This window comes from Papilio machaon, chromosome 4, assembly GCF_912999745.1.
Source record: "Papilio machaon chromosome 4, ilPapMach1.1, whole genome shotgun sequence".
NCBI classification, from domain to species: Eukaryota; Metazoa; Arthropoda; class Insecta; order Lepidoptera; family Papilionidae; genus Papilio; species Papilio machaon.
This window is the reverse complement of record NC_059989.1, coordinates 8644641-8664573: the sequence shown is the minus strand read 5'-3', so window position 1 is coordinate 8664573 and position 19933 is coordinate 8644641. Positions and strand designations below refer to the sequence as shown.

Sequence of the window (19933 nt, the reverse complement as noted above, 5' to 3'; positions counted from 1 at the left end):
ATTGGTGCGTCACTAATGTGGCTCTAATACAATTAAGATCGAATTCTTTGCATGAATAATCTTCTTCACAATATAATTGAGGATACATAAACACAACATGTATATTAACTGTAAATTAATTTCAAAACATTAACCAGAATAAAAATGTCAGCGAATTTCGAAATAAGTCTAAGAAAACCAATAAAACGCAATGCGCATAAATAAGAGGGTACGGCATTAACGACGGGTAAAAACTTAGTAAAAAATATGACTGGCAAAATCTCATTTAAAGCGGACGAGCAAGAGGAAAAACAAAGCGTAAGGCAGGTGCAAAAGACTCGAACAAAAACAAACAAATAAACCGCGCAGAAACGGGGCAAGGTGAACCCTTCCGTTTTTTATCTAACAAAAATCGGCGGTCGGCAGCGCTCGGCGCAAGCGCATCACAAATTATAGGTAGGTACTGTAGTCGTAATCGCCGGATGCGGGAGTAACCCGCACATTTTACGCGAAATAATGAAAGCCGCCGAATCACCAGTTAATTGGAGAGACATGATCATAAATTGCGCGCCGCGAAGTCGACTCCTGCGCCATCGGGAGCCGAGCCCGCTATTAACATATTTTGATTGGATTAATATATAACTGCACGTTATTGCAGTTGATTAAGTGTTCGATGGAATCGCTGACGTCAAACGACAAGTTTACACTGCAACATTGAAGCGGTCCAGGGTACAATATGTATTTATGTCTATATGGCACTCGGCGCCCGGCGGGAAGGGAGGGGTAGGAGTAAATCGCAGAATTATCTCGTATCCATTTCCGTTCGGAAATAATTACAACCTCACAGAGTTGGGAGTGATCGATTGCCACCATTATTTTTTTGTAGCACATTATTTGTTTTCCATCGTTTTGTCGGATTCGAGACATCGTTCACTGTTGAGTATGAATGCGATTTGGATATTGTTTAATGGCGCTCATTTCCGCCGGCTCGTTATGAATGTGTGCTTCGTGTTGTTCTCAGTTTCGATGACAAAGTGGGTAATAAACATTTAAGAATAATTTATATATTTTAGTAATGGAAAGAAATTGATTCAGATCTGCTTTAAAATACCGGAAGAAGAAGAAATAATAGAAGAAATAGTGCCCATCGTGTTATAAAAATTTATAAAATTTCGTAGATAACTTTAAGAATATAGTATACAATATGAATAGTATGAGAATTCAATAAACAACAATATTAAGCTTTAAGATCTACTTTCATGTTATTCATATTTAAATGATTATGTGTAAAATCGCAACGATAATGATCCCATGATGATGTGCGCGTGGTGACGGCGCGGTGACACAGAGGGCGTCTGCTTCCGGCGCTGACGCAACATCCGCGCACTTCCGCCCGCCAGCGGGGATACCAGAGATCCACTTACGCCTTTCCGTTACGTTTGCATTTAGTTGGCGATTACACGGAAATAGGAGATGAAACAATCGATTATAATTATCGATTATCTGTACAACATATCCATTAAAATAAGTTGACTTCTATTAGTACGTAACTATCAGAATGTACACAAAAATAGCACAAAAGCTGTAAAAGTTGTAATTAGTAAGTAAAAAAACATTGTTTCTAAAAAGTATTCGTAAAAAAAAGAGCAATATACGTTCTTAAAATTAGGCTAAACCGTTAACTTAAGGCGTTTTGAAGCTTTATGAATAATATCAACGAAATTAGGCTACAAACAAACATCTCTGTTACGAAATAATGACTTGGAAAAGAAAATATATAACAAGATAACAGTGATTCCATTATTTGTAGAATGCTCCGTGCTCCTTGCAAAAGACAAAGCGCCGTACAAAATGCAGAGGAAACATCTGTTATTCGGCGAACTTCTCCGAAGCGTGCATCAAAGTTTACTTTAACATTCTTCATCTAATCATGACTTATGGCCTAATTTTTTTCATTTCTTATTTAAAATCACTATTCTTTTTTGCTTCGCGATTTTCTTTTACATGTACGAAATGATGTTTTATGCATTTTATCGTAATTGTGACGTAGGGACGTGTAATTTCACACACTGAATCGCTTAAAAAACATGATAAGAAAAATAGTACAAAACGAGATGTTACCACCTCCAATAACCAAGAAGCTTTTAGTGTGCTATCTTACATAACATGGAGGAGCATCCTCTTCCGGAACTCCTTAAAAAATAATGTTTTTTTATTAGAGATTTTTCGACAGTCAATATTCACGGGAAGGGCGTTTCCGAAAAACGTTGCCGGTTCGTCGAACAATGTGTCACGCGAAGTCGACTGGTGATCGTTCATTTGGCGGAAGCGAGTAGTTAAACCGAAGCCCGAAGCGCGGTCATCTGCCTGCCGACCCCTCCAGTGCCACGGCTACGCCTACGCTACGCTTCTAATGTTATAACCGAGCTTTTTTATGCACTCTAATATCTTTTTAAGTGACGGTCCCCTTCTAATTCACACGCCAGTATGACACCTCACATGTTGATATTATGTAAGAATCATTGAAACTGAGTGTCTAAGTTAGAAGTCCTATATTCCACTTAAACCAAAGATTATCTGTTAAAGAAGCTATTGGATATAATAACTACTAGTTCATTTCATTCTAGACTTAATAGAACTGATCTTAAGATCCTACTATCCCATATAGTGGTCTTCGGAATGCGACCTAACTTATGAAATAATTATATATTTTCACAAATAAACAGCTCTTTAAATATTAACTAGTTCAATTGTTTATCTCCTTTAGATAGTGAAAGTGCATTGTTACGCGTCCGGTCGACCGCTCGATCCATTTAAGACGGCATCAATACTTTAATGATTTCGTTACACATACGTCAAGAGTAATCTACACTCTTGACGTATAACGTCTCACTATCGATTCTACGTGAACGTTTTTTGTTAGCCATCTGTCGCGGAAGGGGACAAGCAGAGGGTAATTTTATCCACAATGACGGGCCACGGTTATCTGTCTCCCAGTGACATATGGAGGCGAGGAAGCGAGAGCTTAAAGGGGTCGCCTCGATGACAGACCTCCATTAACGAAGTGACGATTTGACGATTTCGATACGTCATTAGGAGACGATGACGCGAGGGCTTACTCTGTTACAAGTTACAAACTTTCACGTGACTTGCATACAGTTTTTTATAATGAAAAAAGATTTTCGCTTTGTGCAACGAGGGATTAGCTCCGATTTTACTTGTCGATTAAGAATTTCTGATTAGGTATACTGAAGTCTAGGCTACGTAGGAATTCAAAATTTGCATTCTGACTAGACACAAAATAAAAACAAAAAATAATTAATTTTAACTGTCTTAAAGTTCAATTATATTTAAAAGATTAAGGTTTTCAACATTATTTTTATAGCACATAAACCACAAATGAATCGTTAAAATAATAAAGTTTTTCCCGTACCTACAAAACTAAAAAAAGGTAAGCTATAACTCCATTTGCGAAGATAAAGGACATCCTCAATCAATAACACATACTAATCATCGGTCGAAGTTAAACGCTTTTTTCGAATACCTCCTGATTCATTTGCGGACCATTAAGGACCGGTTAATTTTACGATCGTCGAGCACTTAACATTCCTGAGGGCGCAGCAGCAGCACAAATCGCACCGGATATTGGAATTTAAAACGTCGCTTTGACGACATTGTCCATTTAACACCTACGAGATAAAACAACGACGCGCGTAGAACGATGCTGCGCACTTCTCCACATATTCACACAGTACAACGTATTAAAAGAAAAAGTGGTCGAAATTGAATTAATATAAACTAGCTTTTACCCGCGACTCCGTCCGCGCGGAATTAAAAATAGAAAACGGGGTAAAAATTATCCTATGTCCGTTTCCTGGTTCTAAGCTACCTGTCCACCAATTTTCAGTCAAATCAATTCAGCCGTTCTTGAGTTATAAATGGTGTAACTAACAAAACTTTCTTTTATATATATAGATTACATGGCCGCGAATAACATTACCACCTTGTGATACGTGCGAAACAAAGGGTAATAAATTATTTTTAAAGTGATACATCTCAAAAGACAGGAAAACTTTATATACACCAGGATAACAGCAGTATTGGACACTAGAGAGGAGACCGAAAGGAAGGCTTCCACAGAAGCGGTGACGAAATTTCTTAGAAGACAAACGAAGCGGCTCAAGTCCTTGGATATTTTTCCGCGGATTGCTTATTAAAATCCAGCGTGACTCAGCGTGATGATCGTATATCATGCAAAGCAATGCGTACAGCGAAATAATTCAGTGTGAAACAGTTCTATATATGTGTGTATTACATACAGCTTGAATTAATACACACAAACAAAATAGTAACAACATTGAATGTGGATGGCTACAAAGGTAAAGAAAAACCAAATACTCATTACTCATTTAATTTATACTTTCCTTAAATTTATTTTAATTTTAATTAAGTTAACTTATTTACTTTTATTCTATACTAGCTTTTACCCGCGACTCCGTCCGCGCGGAATAAAAAATAGAAAACGGGGTAAAAAATATCCTATGTCCGTTTCCTGGTTCTAACCTGCCCACCAATTTTCAGTCAAATCGATTCAGCCGTTCTTGAGTTATAAATAGTGTAACTAACACGACTTTCTTTTATATATATAAGATTAGTTTAAATTTAAAAATAATTTTTGATCCTACAGTTAAATTATATTTAAATAATTTTGTGGGACATAGTTGTATTTCCAAGGTTAACACTGTATTATAAATAAATAATAATAAAGAAAGTATGGATGGATTGTGTGAAAGAGGACATGCGTAAGAAGGGAGTGAATTCAAAATATGACGGTTGATAGAGATGTATGAAATAGCTTGATTAAAATATCGTAATGGATCGTGCAATGTCATATTAACTTGCCACCCTCCGTCAAAGACAAAATATTGTTTGCCTTAAAAATTCAATTTAAACAAAGTACAGCTGCATAGACTATATAACCGACAAGATGGTGATATCCACATATTTAGACGTAACAAGGTCTAATCTAGTGATTCATCAGTGTCTCCGGCGTCGAAGCCTTCGTTATTCAACCTTTGGCCATTGTACGGTTCATCATAAGGGCTAATTATAGACTTAACGACCTAGCTGTCGGCGTGAACGAGAACCACTTGCCTAGTAAGGGCACAGAGAAGCACAGACACCCGTTATGACCATCTATAGCTACGGTCTGTTATGGTATACCTATAACTTTAAACCTATGAACAAGAGAAACTTACTTTTGCGTCTAGGTATTATTTATCTTTTATTTTTTATGAATGAACGAAGGTTTAATACAATATTGGCTTATTTTAATAGATATAAATTGTATACAAAACATTTTATCGTGCTATTAAGATGTGGCTTCGCAGAACGAGACAGGCAAAGACTGCAAAGGCAGACAGCATTAGCTGACTGTAACTTCAACTTGCACTTTTGAAACGAAACAAAGCAAAAGCTATAATTTCCAAGCAGCGCGATATCAAGGGTTTATTTATAGATTTCAAGGGTTAGAAAAGTGAATAGGCGAAGATAAGACCATAGATTGACGCTAGGGGGCGTAGGCGTCGGACCGAACTGGGCCATATGTACCGTGAGTGCCACTCAATTGCATCATCTCTAATAGGGCATTTAACTGTCCATTATCAGTGACCGGCACGCATGAGGCGACATGAGGCGACACCGATAAACAATCGGCCCGACATTGTCCACCGATTGATGGATAGTCCTCGCCTAACCTTTCGTATTGTAAAATACAGAGAGACAACGAGCGTGACAGACACGTATCGTGGCAGACAAAATAATATTAATCTATACAGCGTGTAACGTATCTCAATACGGCCGCGCAGACGCGGACAGACGTGCGTCGTGGCCGGACGTCAGCCGCACAGAAGGTATATTTTTAATCTGTGCGATCAATGTCTGTACGTGTCTGTAGCTTGCAGCTAGTAGTCCCTGCGCAATGTGAATAAAGTATCGGGACCGCGCTGACGTATTTTGTTTTCTATTGTTATGGATAATGAAAAGCTCATACAAATCGTGAAAAAATACAAATACCTTTATGATTTAAATAATAAGAATTACAGTGACAATCAGAAAAAGGAACAGGCGTGGAACGAAATAGGAATAAAACTTCAAAGGAACGGTAAATGATTATTTTATTTTACGCATTTACAGAACAACTATAGTTTCTGTGCGGTTCATATCTGAACGAGTCGGCAATATAATATTTAAGCGCCAAAGTAACAAATTGGTGTATTTTACTTTTTTTTGTATTAAAAGCTACCTCTTAGTTTAGTTAACAACATGCTCTAAACAAAATAAACATTTACAGGTGTAAATGTTATTTTTTTGCTGAAGTTAAAGACCGTATGCGGCCTATTTTCTTATATGGTTGAAACTTTGAGAACCTCTCCTGTAAAGTTGTCAATTTTCACATTGGCCCTTATTCGTAGGAGCCATCGATATACACTTTCTACAAGCTTTTTTGTTATTTAATATAATTATAAACTGTAAAATATTATATTGATACTGAATCATCCGGACATTAAAGAATTATTTTAATTAAGTATGGTCTTGAATTCTTTGTTTCAGCAAGAGAATGTAAAAAAGCATGGGCACTGCTGCGGGATGCTTACAGGCGTTCTGTAAGGAAAAGGAGAGATAGTGAAAGTGGGATGGCTAGTGTTCCCAAAAAGAAATGGAAGTATGAAGATAAAATGTCTTTTTTGTTACCACACATGAAGGAAAGGCCTACTTCATGTCAAATTTCAGAAGCACCATCTTTTGATTGTGTTGACAACGTTTACGAAGAAGGGGATATTGCTAATACACTGAAAGTGGAACTTTGGGAAGAAAGTGATACGCTGCTATCTACACCAGAGGTTACTCAACAATCTGATGGTACACTGCCAGCATCATCACCGTCGCCAACTCAATACCCTCAGACAAAGCCTAAAGGAGACGAAAGACCTGATGATATACCTAGCGCTTTACCAATGAAGTATTTAATAGACTTTATGAAAAATTCTCCACCGCTCGATGATATTGAACAATTTATGGCTGGGATTGTCAGCACTGTGCGATCTTTTCCACCAAAAGACAGAGTTATAGCAAAAGCCAAAATATTTGAAGTAGTCTCGAATTTGGAATTAGAAATACTGAGCAGGCCGTCCACAAGTAATTGATCTTTCCAGTTATTTTTTTTTCTAAGTAGAAATATTAAATGTAACTTTGCGGACAACAATTTTTATGATTCTTTCCTTATGCGTTATTAAGTTGTAACATTTGCCAATTGTATCAGATTGTTTTAACCATTCCTTCACGAGTGTACCTAATATGAATTTACAAAAACCAATTGAGCGATCTAATTTTATTGAAATTACATACTCGAAAGCATCTCGATAGTGTGTGTGCATTCGAATTTACATAGTATCGATCGCCACGTGTACTCCATTGATCGATTTGATAGTTGTGTGGTGGTAGTGGTGGCGGGGGGAAGGGAGAGGTTCCATTGATCGGCGCGGGCGGCCGACCTTGCGCTACGGCGGAACTCTCGGCCGCGTTGTGACGTCATCGGCTAGTATTTGAATATCGTCACTCGGTGTCGATGAACCGAGAAGAATGCATTGTTAAGAAAACCGACCAAGTGTTACAGGTAATACGGTGAGTTGTCAGCCTGTCATCGGGACAAGTAAACACCTAAGCTCATTAAGACGGTGTGCAGGAGCTAATAGCAAATTTTAAATTGAACTTGAAGAGGTTAAAACAGGAGAAAGGGAATTTTAACATATGCTATTTGAGATTTCAAGTTTTGAATTAAACAATTCTGTCGTCATACATTTGTAAGTTTTTCGAATTTAAAATGTGATATCACAAAATGCTAATTGGTACAACCTTACTTTAATTGACTTGTGTATAGGAGAAACAACATAATCGTCTCAACCCACACTCAATAAGAACTTATTTGGAGCACTGTAAATGACATACGTAAACTATAACAGTCGCTCTTGCCGAATTAAGAAAACTTCATAAGACAAACACTACATGTATTACGTAAGTAAAAATCAATATATACCAAATTTATTCATATCTGCTACCAATAACAATTTCGCGACACACTTTGAGTGAGACTAACAATAAAATTTCAATAAAATCTACCCACCCGGTCGTCGAGTACAGGTAAGACTATAACAACGACAGTTAGCCAATAAAGTAAACACGTCTACCGGTACGGAATTAGGTAACTGCTAATATTTGCCGACACCTACATCCGCCAACCTGTCGCGCGACAAACGGAGCTCCGAAACGAGCAGACTGGCTCCACAAGCACCCACGAAACTCAGAGACACATAAATGAGAATTTTAAACGATGCATTTTTAAAATGTCGATGAGATTCTGTTTTAACCTGCAACTTGTTGTCAATATGTGGAATAAAGAATTCTTCATTGCTGGCATCGTAGTTCTCAGTAATCTCTATCCAAAATAAAATGTCGGGTAAGTTCCGCACTTGTTACGTACAAATTCAATATAATGTTAAGACCAGTATAAGCATTGAACTTATGATCAAGAATAATAAGAAAACAGGTTGCAATAGTAAAGTAATTCAACAAGTGTTAGTGTTTTGTTTCCGCTCTAGCCAGCAGTGAAATCGTACCTTTAAATCCGCTTACCAGAGAGCAAAGCGACCATTCATATATCGAATATCAAATTACTTTCATACATACGTATGTATGTGTGTTGTAAACAGATCTATAAAGCGAAATATCGAATTTTAGTAACGAATGCAGTCCTACATAGTTATGCAAATGTGTGTAATTATCAGGACACAGCAGTTCCGTTCGGCACAATTGTGCAACTGCGTTTGTGCAAATATGCTTGTACTGCATCGAGTTGCACTCTACTCAGCGAGGAGGCACTTCGTGTGGAAAGGTCAAGGGTATAGAAAATATTTGTGTTTTAAGCTAATAGACAAACATAATATGTTAATACCTACCTACAATAATACCTAGTATTTTGTATTTGAAGTTATTGAATTAGTAGAGTTAGTTACAAGTGCAAGCTAACACTATCACAATCTACATAAATTTAAACGTATATTATAAAATTTCTTTATCGCTACAATTCTTGAATAAAACCTGATTGTGTTTTGGTAGCACGTTATAAAAGATTGTAAAAAGCAGGCCCGAAAATTAACATTAAGATACGTCACAATGTCATTCGATAACATCAAAATTTCGCACCTCTGGAGAATCGAAGTCGCGAGTCACGTCTGCACGGCCGGCCCACCGTTACACCGCTGCCATTACAGATTCTAACAACCGCTAGCAAAACCCATACCTTCCAACATCATACCTTCCAACATCATACCTTCAAACGACTTTTTAACTTATTACAAGGACGTATAGATTATAATCGCTTGTAATATATAATATAATAAAGCGATTAGGTTGTCGGACCAAGAAATCCGCATATTTTATGGAAACATCACCTGCGACATCTCGTTTGACATCGACCGGTTATTGAATGAATACAAAGTATAGTAAACTAACTTAAAGTTTTAACTCTTGAAAAACATAATAACAACTAAACCTTCATGAACATTCAAAAAAAAATAATTTCAATGAAAAATATATTTAGATACGGAAGTAACACACTACGTCAGAAATAACCTGGCGCGCTATAAAAATTCATGGGCGCGATGCTTTCGTTTTGCCAATAACGAAACGCTCCAGGAATGGGGGATTCCGGCGGCGGCGGACGGCATGCAAAAGCGTAACGAGCATGGGACTAGAGCCGGGTCGAACGACCTCTACCTCCGCGAAATGAATACAAAACGCTCCAAACGTACGGCCGTATGCTCGACCTCTGACGGTTAAATTAGACAGCTTTACGCAAACTAGACGGGTGACTATTTGACTAACAAAAAATAGTACCATCCGAAAAAAAACTACAACTGTTCAAAATGTATTTCTAGGCTTCAAAATAGATATGGCATTTGTCCGCCCAGAAGTGTTAATTCCGGTAATAAAACCAATATTATAAAGGAATCGATGGATAAAATGTAATATAATTTAACAGATTATAACCAAATGTGTTAACAAACCGATTTCCCATAAACAAAATGCAATCAGCAGTCACACCGTCGTTTGAATATAAGGACGTTGGGTCGAATTCTCTCACGCACTTCCTGTCCAATGAAAAACAATCGATAAACGCCAAAGTTTATAAAATAGTCTTGTTGCCTTTAACCGTAATGCTTTTACAAATGTCAAGAGTCATCGAAAAGGATTTCCGCCTTATTCTAATAAGAATAGAACGGTATTTTTTTTAAAACTCAAACGAAGAAGCAATCCTGTGTGTATGTGAGAAATAGTTTACAACTCGTCTCTACAAAGTAACAATGACAAAAAATTTTAAACAATGATCGAGCTTAAGTTTTAATTAACACTGTGAGAATGTCGTACAATAAAAGATTCCTATACGTTAGCTCTCAGCTGTAACCACCGAGAATTGCGTTGCATTAAAAAAGAACAATAGCTTGTTTATATTGGGAAATGTTTTCGAGGTTATTTTTTATATGATAATGGAGCAAACGAGCATCAGCCGTTTGATGGTTACTAAGCAACATAATGTAGATTTGTGCCTGGTTTACATTATGCCAGTACAGTAGTACTATCTTTTAAAATCAGTACTGGCATGCAACTGGCATAGTGTTAACACTAATTGGCGTCAGTGTACCCATACAGTCTATGTAAAGCCAGTGGTACTATCCTACTGTACTGGCATAAAGCAACCCAGGCTTTAGTTAGAGAAAAATACATAAGGTGAACGTGTAAATCACCATTAAATGTCTCATAATGCGGCAGTTGTTAATGCAAAGAACAAAATTATTACATGTATGACTGCTGCCAGTGTTACTTCTCTTGCACAAGTGAGCGTAAAGTCTCAAGTAACGGCTTTGGTCGTAACTGGAGCGTTGCATTCTCACAAAAGACATCTACCGCGGGTTCTATCTCGCAATTTACTTCCGCTTATGCGATAATGCCACGTATAAAACAATGTCTTTTAACGGATTTAGGAATATTTTAGTTTGGATTAAATGCTGTTTTGTAGCATTACTTAATAGAAAGGCTATAATCTCATAGTTGATTATTAAAGAACGCGGTGGTAGTAGTAATGTGAAAGGGATTCGCTATCAACATCAAATTTTCGAAAAACATTTTTTAAAAGGCTTTGGTGTAAATACACACACAGACCTCGCCATTAGCAACCGCCAGTCGGCTAATATTACGGAAACCTTATGCCGCTCCTTTACTTACACTATCGCGACACTTAATTAAGTGTCCGAATTGTCCTCACATCACACTAACGACTTTCAGACAAACAAGCTGTATATGTCACTCTTCTAAGATACAATTACGTCATGTTTGCGTATAGTTGAAAATTTTTGAAAAGTATAGAATAATTTCAAACTGAAAAAACGCAAAATACATGTTTAATGTACGTAATTAGTTCAAATGTGTCATTTGTTATATGCAAAGTAATTATTATTTCGACAGTGTGCACAGTTAGCGTATTCCGGAAGTACCGGAAATAAGCCTACATAAAAATTTGTGTTACAAAATTGCACAATCAAAGTCCAATTGAACGGTGATGCAAGAATCGTTTCAACTAAGTTACATATATACAAAATTTCACACTTGTTTTTGTTACAAAACATGGAACTATCCATAATACAAATCAGTTTTAACCATTTGTTTCTCAGACCAAAATCTCTATATAAAACACTAGCTTTTACCCGCGACTCCGTCCGCGCGGAAAAAAAATTAGAAAACGGGGTAAAAATTATCCTATGTCCTTTTCCTGGTTCTAAGCTACCTGCCCACCAATTTTCAGTCCAATCGATTCAGCCGTTCTTGAGTTATAAATAGTGTAACTAACACGACTTTCTTTTATATATATATATATATATATATATATATATATATATAGATATCGTCATCTCTGTCATTATTTTTAACAAAACAGAGATAACAATATGTTTTAAACAGGGGTTTTTTGTCTCAGAAACTCACGGTTAATAATTTAACTGTATATTTGCGACTATTAACAAGTAGCCAAATAGTTCTTATGTTGACTAAAACCGGTTAATATAGCTCATAATATTTTACAGCATCCACTTCAAGGAAATGTTTTTTTTTTTCATTAAAGTAAACAAATTCATAATGTCGGAAACAACCGTGAGTGATATAATTATCAATGAAACTTTGCTTTAAAAACAACGCATGTAATTCTTTGATTGTAGTTATATTTTTATTTGTATTAAATGCCAATCATAATTAAAAATACAATTTGTATACTCTACCTTATATATTACGCTGTATAAACGCTTTACTTATTATTAAAACTTAGTTGCAAAGGTAATTAATTAATCGTTATTGGCTCGAGTTACAAAGAAGGAAAGCTTAATAAGGGCCACCGTATACCGACAACTTCAAGCAGAATTGTTGTCACTAAAAACTAAAGCTGCCAGTAGCGCTGACTTCAAGAGGCTGCTGTTGACTGCAAAGCTGTCCGTGTATGGCTGTCATAATGTGTAATGATTGTGACATCCAATCGCGGCGTGAATTAATTCAGCCGTACCGATGTGCACCCGGCGGGGGGCTCATTATCATAGTGGCTGTGGAGACTGTGCTCTCGATATGTTCCTCACGTCGCCGCAACCTATGAATGTTTCAAGGCCGACCTTGCAAGCAGACCACCCACTGACAGACCCTTTGAGAACACCCGCCGTCGATCGAATTAAGGCAGTTTCACACGAGGGCACAGTGATACAGGAAAGACAGTGCAGTGCAGTCGAACGCACAACAAGAACAACCCCGTAAATAAAATGACTTGTAATTATCGATATTGCTAATCGAAAAGACAAAAATTTACGGTACAGTAACGTGCTTGTCACATATTCATTCCTATACATTTTGACTTTCTACCGGGTCAGTACTGTTTTGACAGAGAGTGTGCTTGCAAACGATATCACACTACACTGTCCACTGTTCTGCCCTTGTGTGAAACAACCAATATGAATGTTTTACAACGCCGCTCATTAGTCACTTTATAATCATGAGGTCCACATACATCCAATGTTTTGTGCACAATCTTAACGATCGACGTGCGATCATACTTTCATAGATCCGCATATTCGAGTTAAGTTTCATACGACGTGGAGAGAATTTTAATCAGTAGTCCTTTGACTGAACATAAACATTTGTTGTTTACAATGTTGTTTGTACCTATAAGTATTGGAACGAAGTTCCTTATCGCGCGTTGTGAAAGGGGGCTAGACGGAAAAAATTCTTACGAAAAGTTGTCACGACACTTTTTGCTATAGTAAGTATGTTAACGACGAATGAGCGCTACTTCACCATGGCAACGACGTGACAATATATAACGAAAATTCATAGAAATAAAATGTACTTCTTGTGAAGACTTAAGTTTTTTATTCATAGAATAAACATTGGTTCCTTCACTAATTAATCGAAAGGAACTTCGTTCCATCCGGGTGTCCCTTGACACCTCTCAAGTTTTTTTTTTAATATACTTAATATTTACACGTATCGTAAGGATGGAATATCACACGCAGATCTGTTAGTTGACTAGCCTTACATTCAATGTTTTAATTTGTCAAAGACCGCAAAAAAACAAACAAAAAATATTCGTACTTTATATTACCTTGTTGGTTTAGCCACTATCAATTACCTTCATTTGAACGGTGATCCATTAACAAATTATTTCGCTATTCGATACATCGACTAATTTGATTGTCTCGATGCAATATCGCGTCATGGGGTGGAATATTTTTTTATCTATATCTTATATCTTCATATATAATAACTAGCTGTCGCCCGCGACTCCATCCGCGCGCATTAAAAAAAACTTAATAGCGGTATGAAAATTAGATAGTAGCCGATTCTCAGACCTATTGAATATGAATATAAAATTTCATGAGAATCGGTCAAGCCTTTTCGCAGGAGTACGGTAACTAACATTGTTACATGAGAATCTTATATATAAAATTCTCGTGTCACAATGTTCGTTCCGGTACTCCTCCGAAACGGCTTGACCGATTCTCATGAAATTTTGTGAGCATATTGAGTAGGTCTGAGAATCGGCCAACATCTATTTTTCATACCCCTGTTAAGTTTTTTTTAAGTGCGCGCGGACGAAGTCGCGGGCGACAGTTTTATGTATAAGATTATATTAAGTAGGTATCAATGTAAGTTTTTTTCGTCATCAAATACAGTTACTGATATTATTTAAAAAAAAAAGATTAACGATCTACGCCACTGAATCAGTACAGAGATGAGATGAACTTTGTAATACTAATTAATTTATGCCCTTGCTATTGAATGAATAACTTTATATCTAAAGAGTTACGTTAGGTCATAGTTTAGGTTATGCCTGTGTTACTCTGTTACAATCGGCCGTGGACAGCCGCCACGGCTACGTCACATCCGGTGGACTGTCGCAGTCCGCTATAGGTATTGTATGCAAAACGCCAGTGCCGAAATAAAAAACGGTATTAACGGTATGTCAAAGCTAAGTTTAGCACATACTTATACAACCAGGATATTATACATTATATATTAAGAATAATAAATTGTATAAAGAAGTGGTCGCATGGGTCTTGGAAGTCTAAAAATTCTAATGTGACACTAAATTTTAAAACTTTTAACTTATTAATACATTTTTAAACCTCCATATTAACTTAGTAAGCAATTCGCAACAGACAGGACATGGACAATAAGAACTTTATTGTCATTGAAACAAGCTTTAAGGAAAACGAACAGAAAAAATCACGTGCTCAAAACGCAACCAGCTAATTTGCTTTATGAAAAACTTTTTCAAATTTTTTGGCGATACTAACACCTATTAACCTAAGCTAAATCTTAAAAAGACTATCTTTGTGATTTGTCGAAATATTATAGCAAAATTATTTTTATATGAATTCATTGTCCAAAAATTGATTTCCGTTTGTATTGTATATGCAGAACTAACTTCCGGATTCACAGTAATACTATTAGCTCGGTCCCTTTACGGCGCAGAGCGGACAAAAAGCTGAAATCACACACCCGTACAACAATTGTTGTTTATACAGCCAACGACGCACAACGACGGGCATTTCAAAAGCTCTCCGGTGCACTGCGGCTCATGTCTAAAGAACCGGAAGGTTTCTTTCGACCTCATCCACCCTACGTAACAACATTGCATAAAAGACTACATTGGCCTAACCAAACATCAATGTCTACACGCAAAATGATATATACCTTGTAAACTCTACCACGAACCGTACGTGACTATTTTAGAGTATTTTATTTAAATAGGCTTATCGAAATATGTCCCTAATGCAGAGGTATAACGCTTCGAATTCCGAGTTCGCTTCGTGTGAAACAAATCCTGACCGGCACCGGACATCCGTCTTTGTCCATATTCCAGTTCTACATCAAAGGGAGATTATGATACCGTTCAATTTTCAACTTTAACATGTGCGAATGAAAGATGATATTTATATTTGAAATTATAAATCGTAAAATTGCCCTAATATATCTCGTCAGTCGAAGATATGTTTAAATTGCAGTGGACGGCACTACAATAACGGATACGGAAATAAACGGCGGCGTTACAAATTGTGATGATGACGTTTGCGGAACAATAGGATGCTATGTTACAAGTGGTACCTACAACCCCCGACTGCTGAACGACGGACGTCTTCGGATAGTAAAGTGGTGTAACTATTTTATTATTGAATATAGATGTAAAGAGGACGACTTGATTCGAGTACAGCAGATTATCATCAATAAAACAAAAAGAAAAAGCATATTGATATTAAATTTATAATCAAACTAGCTGCCGCCCACGACTTTGTCCGCGCGGCATTAAAAAAATCTAAAAAGTAGCCTATTAGTTCTTCCAGACTATGTTCTACATCTGTGCCAAATATTATCAAGATCCTTTGAGCCGTTCCATTCATCTAAACTTTCGCATTTATAATATTTGTAAGATATATATAAAGTGCTACACAGTATAAATTGAGTTTCACAATCCTACAAGACTTAAAATTCAAATTGTAAAACATTACCCCTAATTGTAAAAGTTATATTTTGTAAAATTTCACCACAAGGTGATATAAATCTGTACATTATTATTATAATCAATTCATAAATGTTGGCTATATACATGTACGATACAAAACATAAAATTTATTAATCTATTTATGGCCAGGCGAGCGTCTATTAACAAAAATTAGAGATGAGAGCATTACTCATGGCTTATACCGATTTAACAGAATGGTCTGTGGTTATTCCGACTCACCATTAGCGGCTTTTACTTAAAGCGCGAAGATAAATTCTGGGCGGCTACGGAATACAGAAATAGACGACAAAATTTAAATTTGTCAGGCGGTGTGAGTGCGGACAGGGCGCCTCTCGGCGGTCATCGGACACGGAAACTTCACCCACGCTCCAGCCGCCAGCCGATTACGCCGCCTGAAGATCGCCCTTCGACTAGTTATCACCCGGTCGGGTAGACTTGTTCACAGACGCAGATGAACGTAACAAATTAAATGCCGATCGATGCATCGCCCGATCGGTCGCGGGAGCCGACCTTGGTCGAGGTCTCGTCAGCGGACGTCGATGCTCGTAAAATAAATTCGTCTCTCGCAGAGACAAACAGACAAACGGCCATAACGCGGCGAGACGCTCGCACGATCGACTGCCGATAGCTCACCGCGAGCGCGCCGGCATCCGGCACTCAAGGTGACACCGCCCATCCTTGCGGATCCGGTCCGCGCTGGACGACTTATCAGCGAAACAATGGACCCATCGCGAGAAAAGGAAATCTACTTCACTGAACAATTTCCCATGTCGAGGCCGACGTTCGGGGGCCCGGGCCCAACTTAACAGAGGAAAAATTAATTCCGTAAAATATTACACGAAGCTCTTTCCACGAGAGCTTTACGTAATAACTCAAGCTTAGCGCGCGTCGCCCGTTATTATAATTAAGATTTAAATTTGAGAGGCATGTAGGAGTTAATCTCGCGACGTTACTTGTAACACCGGGCGGGGAGGTGGCGACAGCGGTCGTACGTGGTATGTGCGTGGAATTGTCGTTAAATTGAATTAGAGTAGACCGTGAGGCGGCGCCCGCGCAGTTCGTCGACCGGGCGCCCACGGCAGCGCACCGGCTCTCATTGATCCCGTTCGATCGATCCTTGGTGATTGATAATGGGCCGTGGGTGCGGTGGAGCGCCGTACATAGACAGTCGCCCGTACAAATTGTAGCACTAAACCTTCTAGCACTATAATAAAAACAGATGTGAGGCAAGGTGCGATGTGTGAAGTGCTCAGTGCGTAGGATTAGCCGTGGGGGTCGGTGATAGAGCTCTCTTTAGAGATGTCGTTTGTTCCCCGCCCATACAAAATGCTTTAATATTTCTATTGTGAACAGATAATACTAGCACAGAGCTGATCACAAAATACTGTGATGCGTCCTCAGAAAACTTGTTTCAACATCGTTTCTAGAAACTCATAAGGACAAAACAAGTATTTTAATTTTATGTACGTATATGTTAACTTTAGGTTTGACTTAGGGACAACGAAGTCATTAAGATTTAATAATTAAGGAGTGTCCTTAGTCGGTTTAGTGTGTAGGTAATTAACTGTCCAAGATAGTTATGTACTACGAAATATGTTTGAAACTAAAATATTTAAAAAAATATTTTTTTTTATAAAAGACGCACTTTAGATTTTAAGATTCTGAGCTTTTAGAAGTAAGCGGCAGTGATAAAGGATCAACAAAGATAACGTTATCGTGATTGAGATAAACGACTTGAGAGCTTCGACATAAATTTATAAATAAGATAAGTACGTACCTTATCGTTTAGATAAGCAGTCAGAATAGTAGATATGCAGATCAGAATCTCTCTTGTAGCGATCCCAACAATTATGTTGTAAGTACATATTCTCCAGTAGCACACCCTTTCATAGGATAACCACCATCAGATGGAGTGAAAGATATTAAATATAAATATAAGTTAGTCTTAATAAGTAGATATTGTTTGCATGAATGGTACGTAGAAAAGGCGCGCCAATGCCCGGAGAAGGTGAAACATGGCTTCGACCGCAAGCAACCGCTGTTACTTTCACCGACCACCATATTTGTTAGACAACGCATGAGGCCGTACCCCACGCTAAAACAGTTCACATTATAAATACTTTAAGTTATTGTATTCACCCAAAACGGATACAAAAGCCGGACTTGACACCATTTAACATTTCTACAACTTCCAGTCTACAAAGCTAAAACACTCGATATGGTCAACATTTGATATCAAGAATGGAAGGGAAACGGATCTTAGAATGTTGGGCTAAAACTGTAGAATTCGCGGAAGGTTCATTCATCAATACGGTTATGAATCGAAAAGTCAGTAGATTTCACTTAGTTTTATGATCTCCGTCATAAACATCGCCGAAATAAACACCGAGACCGGTTCTCGCAAACAGGAAGATCGGTTTTGTTCTTTTCGTTTTATCAAAGTCATTTCGCGAAAACAAATTGTAAGCTGGGAAGGTTTTTTTTTTTAATACGGCCCAACGAATAATTTATGTGTATTTAAATTAAACTGCCAGTAACGAATAGCGAGAATAAAAACACATTTACTTTTTGTTTGATGAAATAAAAAGTTTTGCGAATTGTTAATTTTAAGCTGAGCCGTCGTTAACGGAAGATTATAATTGAATTAATTGTTCACAGTTGAGAGACGGAATTCAAATAAGAGGGGCTTTCGGTGCGGCGCGGCGGCGTGGGTGTGCGAACATTAGCGCTTCTTTAGAATACGGGTGCGAAATGTTAATCCCCAGCGAGTGTGTCCGGACACGAAGTCGATAGGAGGTAAAGAGTTCTCAATCACATGCCCTAGCGCTGGCTTCTACATTATTTGAAAAAAGAACGTTTCCATAAGATAGATGTTACTCATCGGTGGATGTCGACGTAGCTGTGGAACGCCGGCAATAGGATACGTTGGTTTTGGCGTACCGCTGCAGCCGCGTTTATAGCATCCGCTTTCCTGCCGTATATCGACGAAAATACCGTTACACCGCACGACTAAATTCCATCGATTTACATACGCAAATCATGACGAATTGCCCACAATGCACGTCCGAAATATGCTCCTCCAATTTCGGCACACAGTCGGCCTTGCTGCCTATTTCACGTTACGTAAAGATCAAATTCGCTCGTATCGTATGTACATATAGGTATATGTGATATACGCCATTATTATTAAGTTGTATACCGCCGAAGATTGGAATGTTCATTAATATTGATAGCAGGAGATAGTTTTTGGTAATACTACTTTTCATTGAACTAGCAATAAATATAATGATAATCATGTCCTTAGTTTACTTGTTCAAAGATCAAATCAGCTTCGGCTTCGTTGTGTTTATTTAATACTATTCATGGACGGTAATAGAAATGTGCGCTCGAAATGTCACAAGTAAACAGTCTTTCATTCTGACGACACACGTCACTTACTCGTATATAAACAAGTAAACAATACGATACTGGACACAATTAGACCGACACTAACAATGTGGCCACTATATCTACATGTTCGAACGAAGAATAAAGACAAAACGGAAACAACAACAAACAAAAACGAACTAATCCTACTCAAAGCCTTAAAAAATAACACTCGTTAGTGCATCCGGTGCATTACAATTGTGCCTCGCCTTTTTGCCCAGGTCCGAATTAAAAAAAAAGAAATCGAACGGCCAGCATAGCACACAGCAAGAGAGAGTATCCTGTCCCGGGGCAGAGGGACACACGAAGGAGAGGGCTATACGCTCCATGAATGGCCTTAACGAACCCGCTGGCCTT

At 37.8% G+C, this 19933-nt stretch overlaps 2 protein-coding genes across 2 annotated transcripts in view; one reads left to right on the top strand and one right to left on the bottom strand.

The window, feature by feature from the left end:
• LOC106720732 (E3 ubiquitin-protein ligase HECW2) overlaps nt 1–19933 on the bottom strand; it is an 86351-nt gene that overhangs the window by 47405 nt on the left and 19013 nt on the right. The window lies entirely within an intron of this gene.
• LOC106720735 lies at nt 5972–7819 on the top strand. Its single transcript, XM_014515488.2, has 2 exons — nt 5972–6142; nt 6592–7819. The coding sequence occupies exons 1-2, from the start codon at nt 6010–6012 to the stop codon at nt 7182–7184; spliced, it is 726 nt and encodes a 241-aa protein (XP_014370974.2). The 5' UTR covers nt 5972–6009; the 3' UTR covers nt 7185–7819.

Coding starts and splice junctions, on each gene's coding strand:
- LOC106720735 (XM_014515488.2), top strand. CDS start 6,010: ATGGATAATGAAAAGCTCATACAAATCGTGAAAAAATACAAATACCTT. Junction 6,143..6,591: donor AATAAAACTTCAAAGGAACG/GTAAATGATTAT, acceptor TCTTTGTTTCAG/CAAGAGAATGTAAAAAAGCA.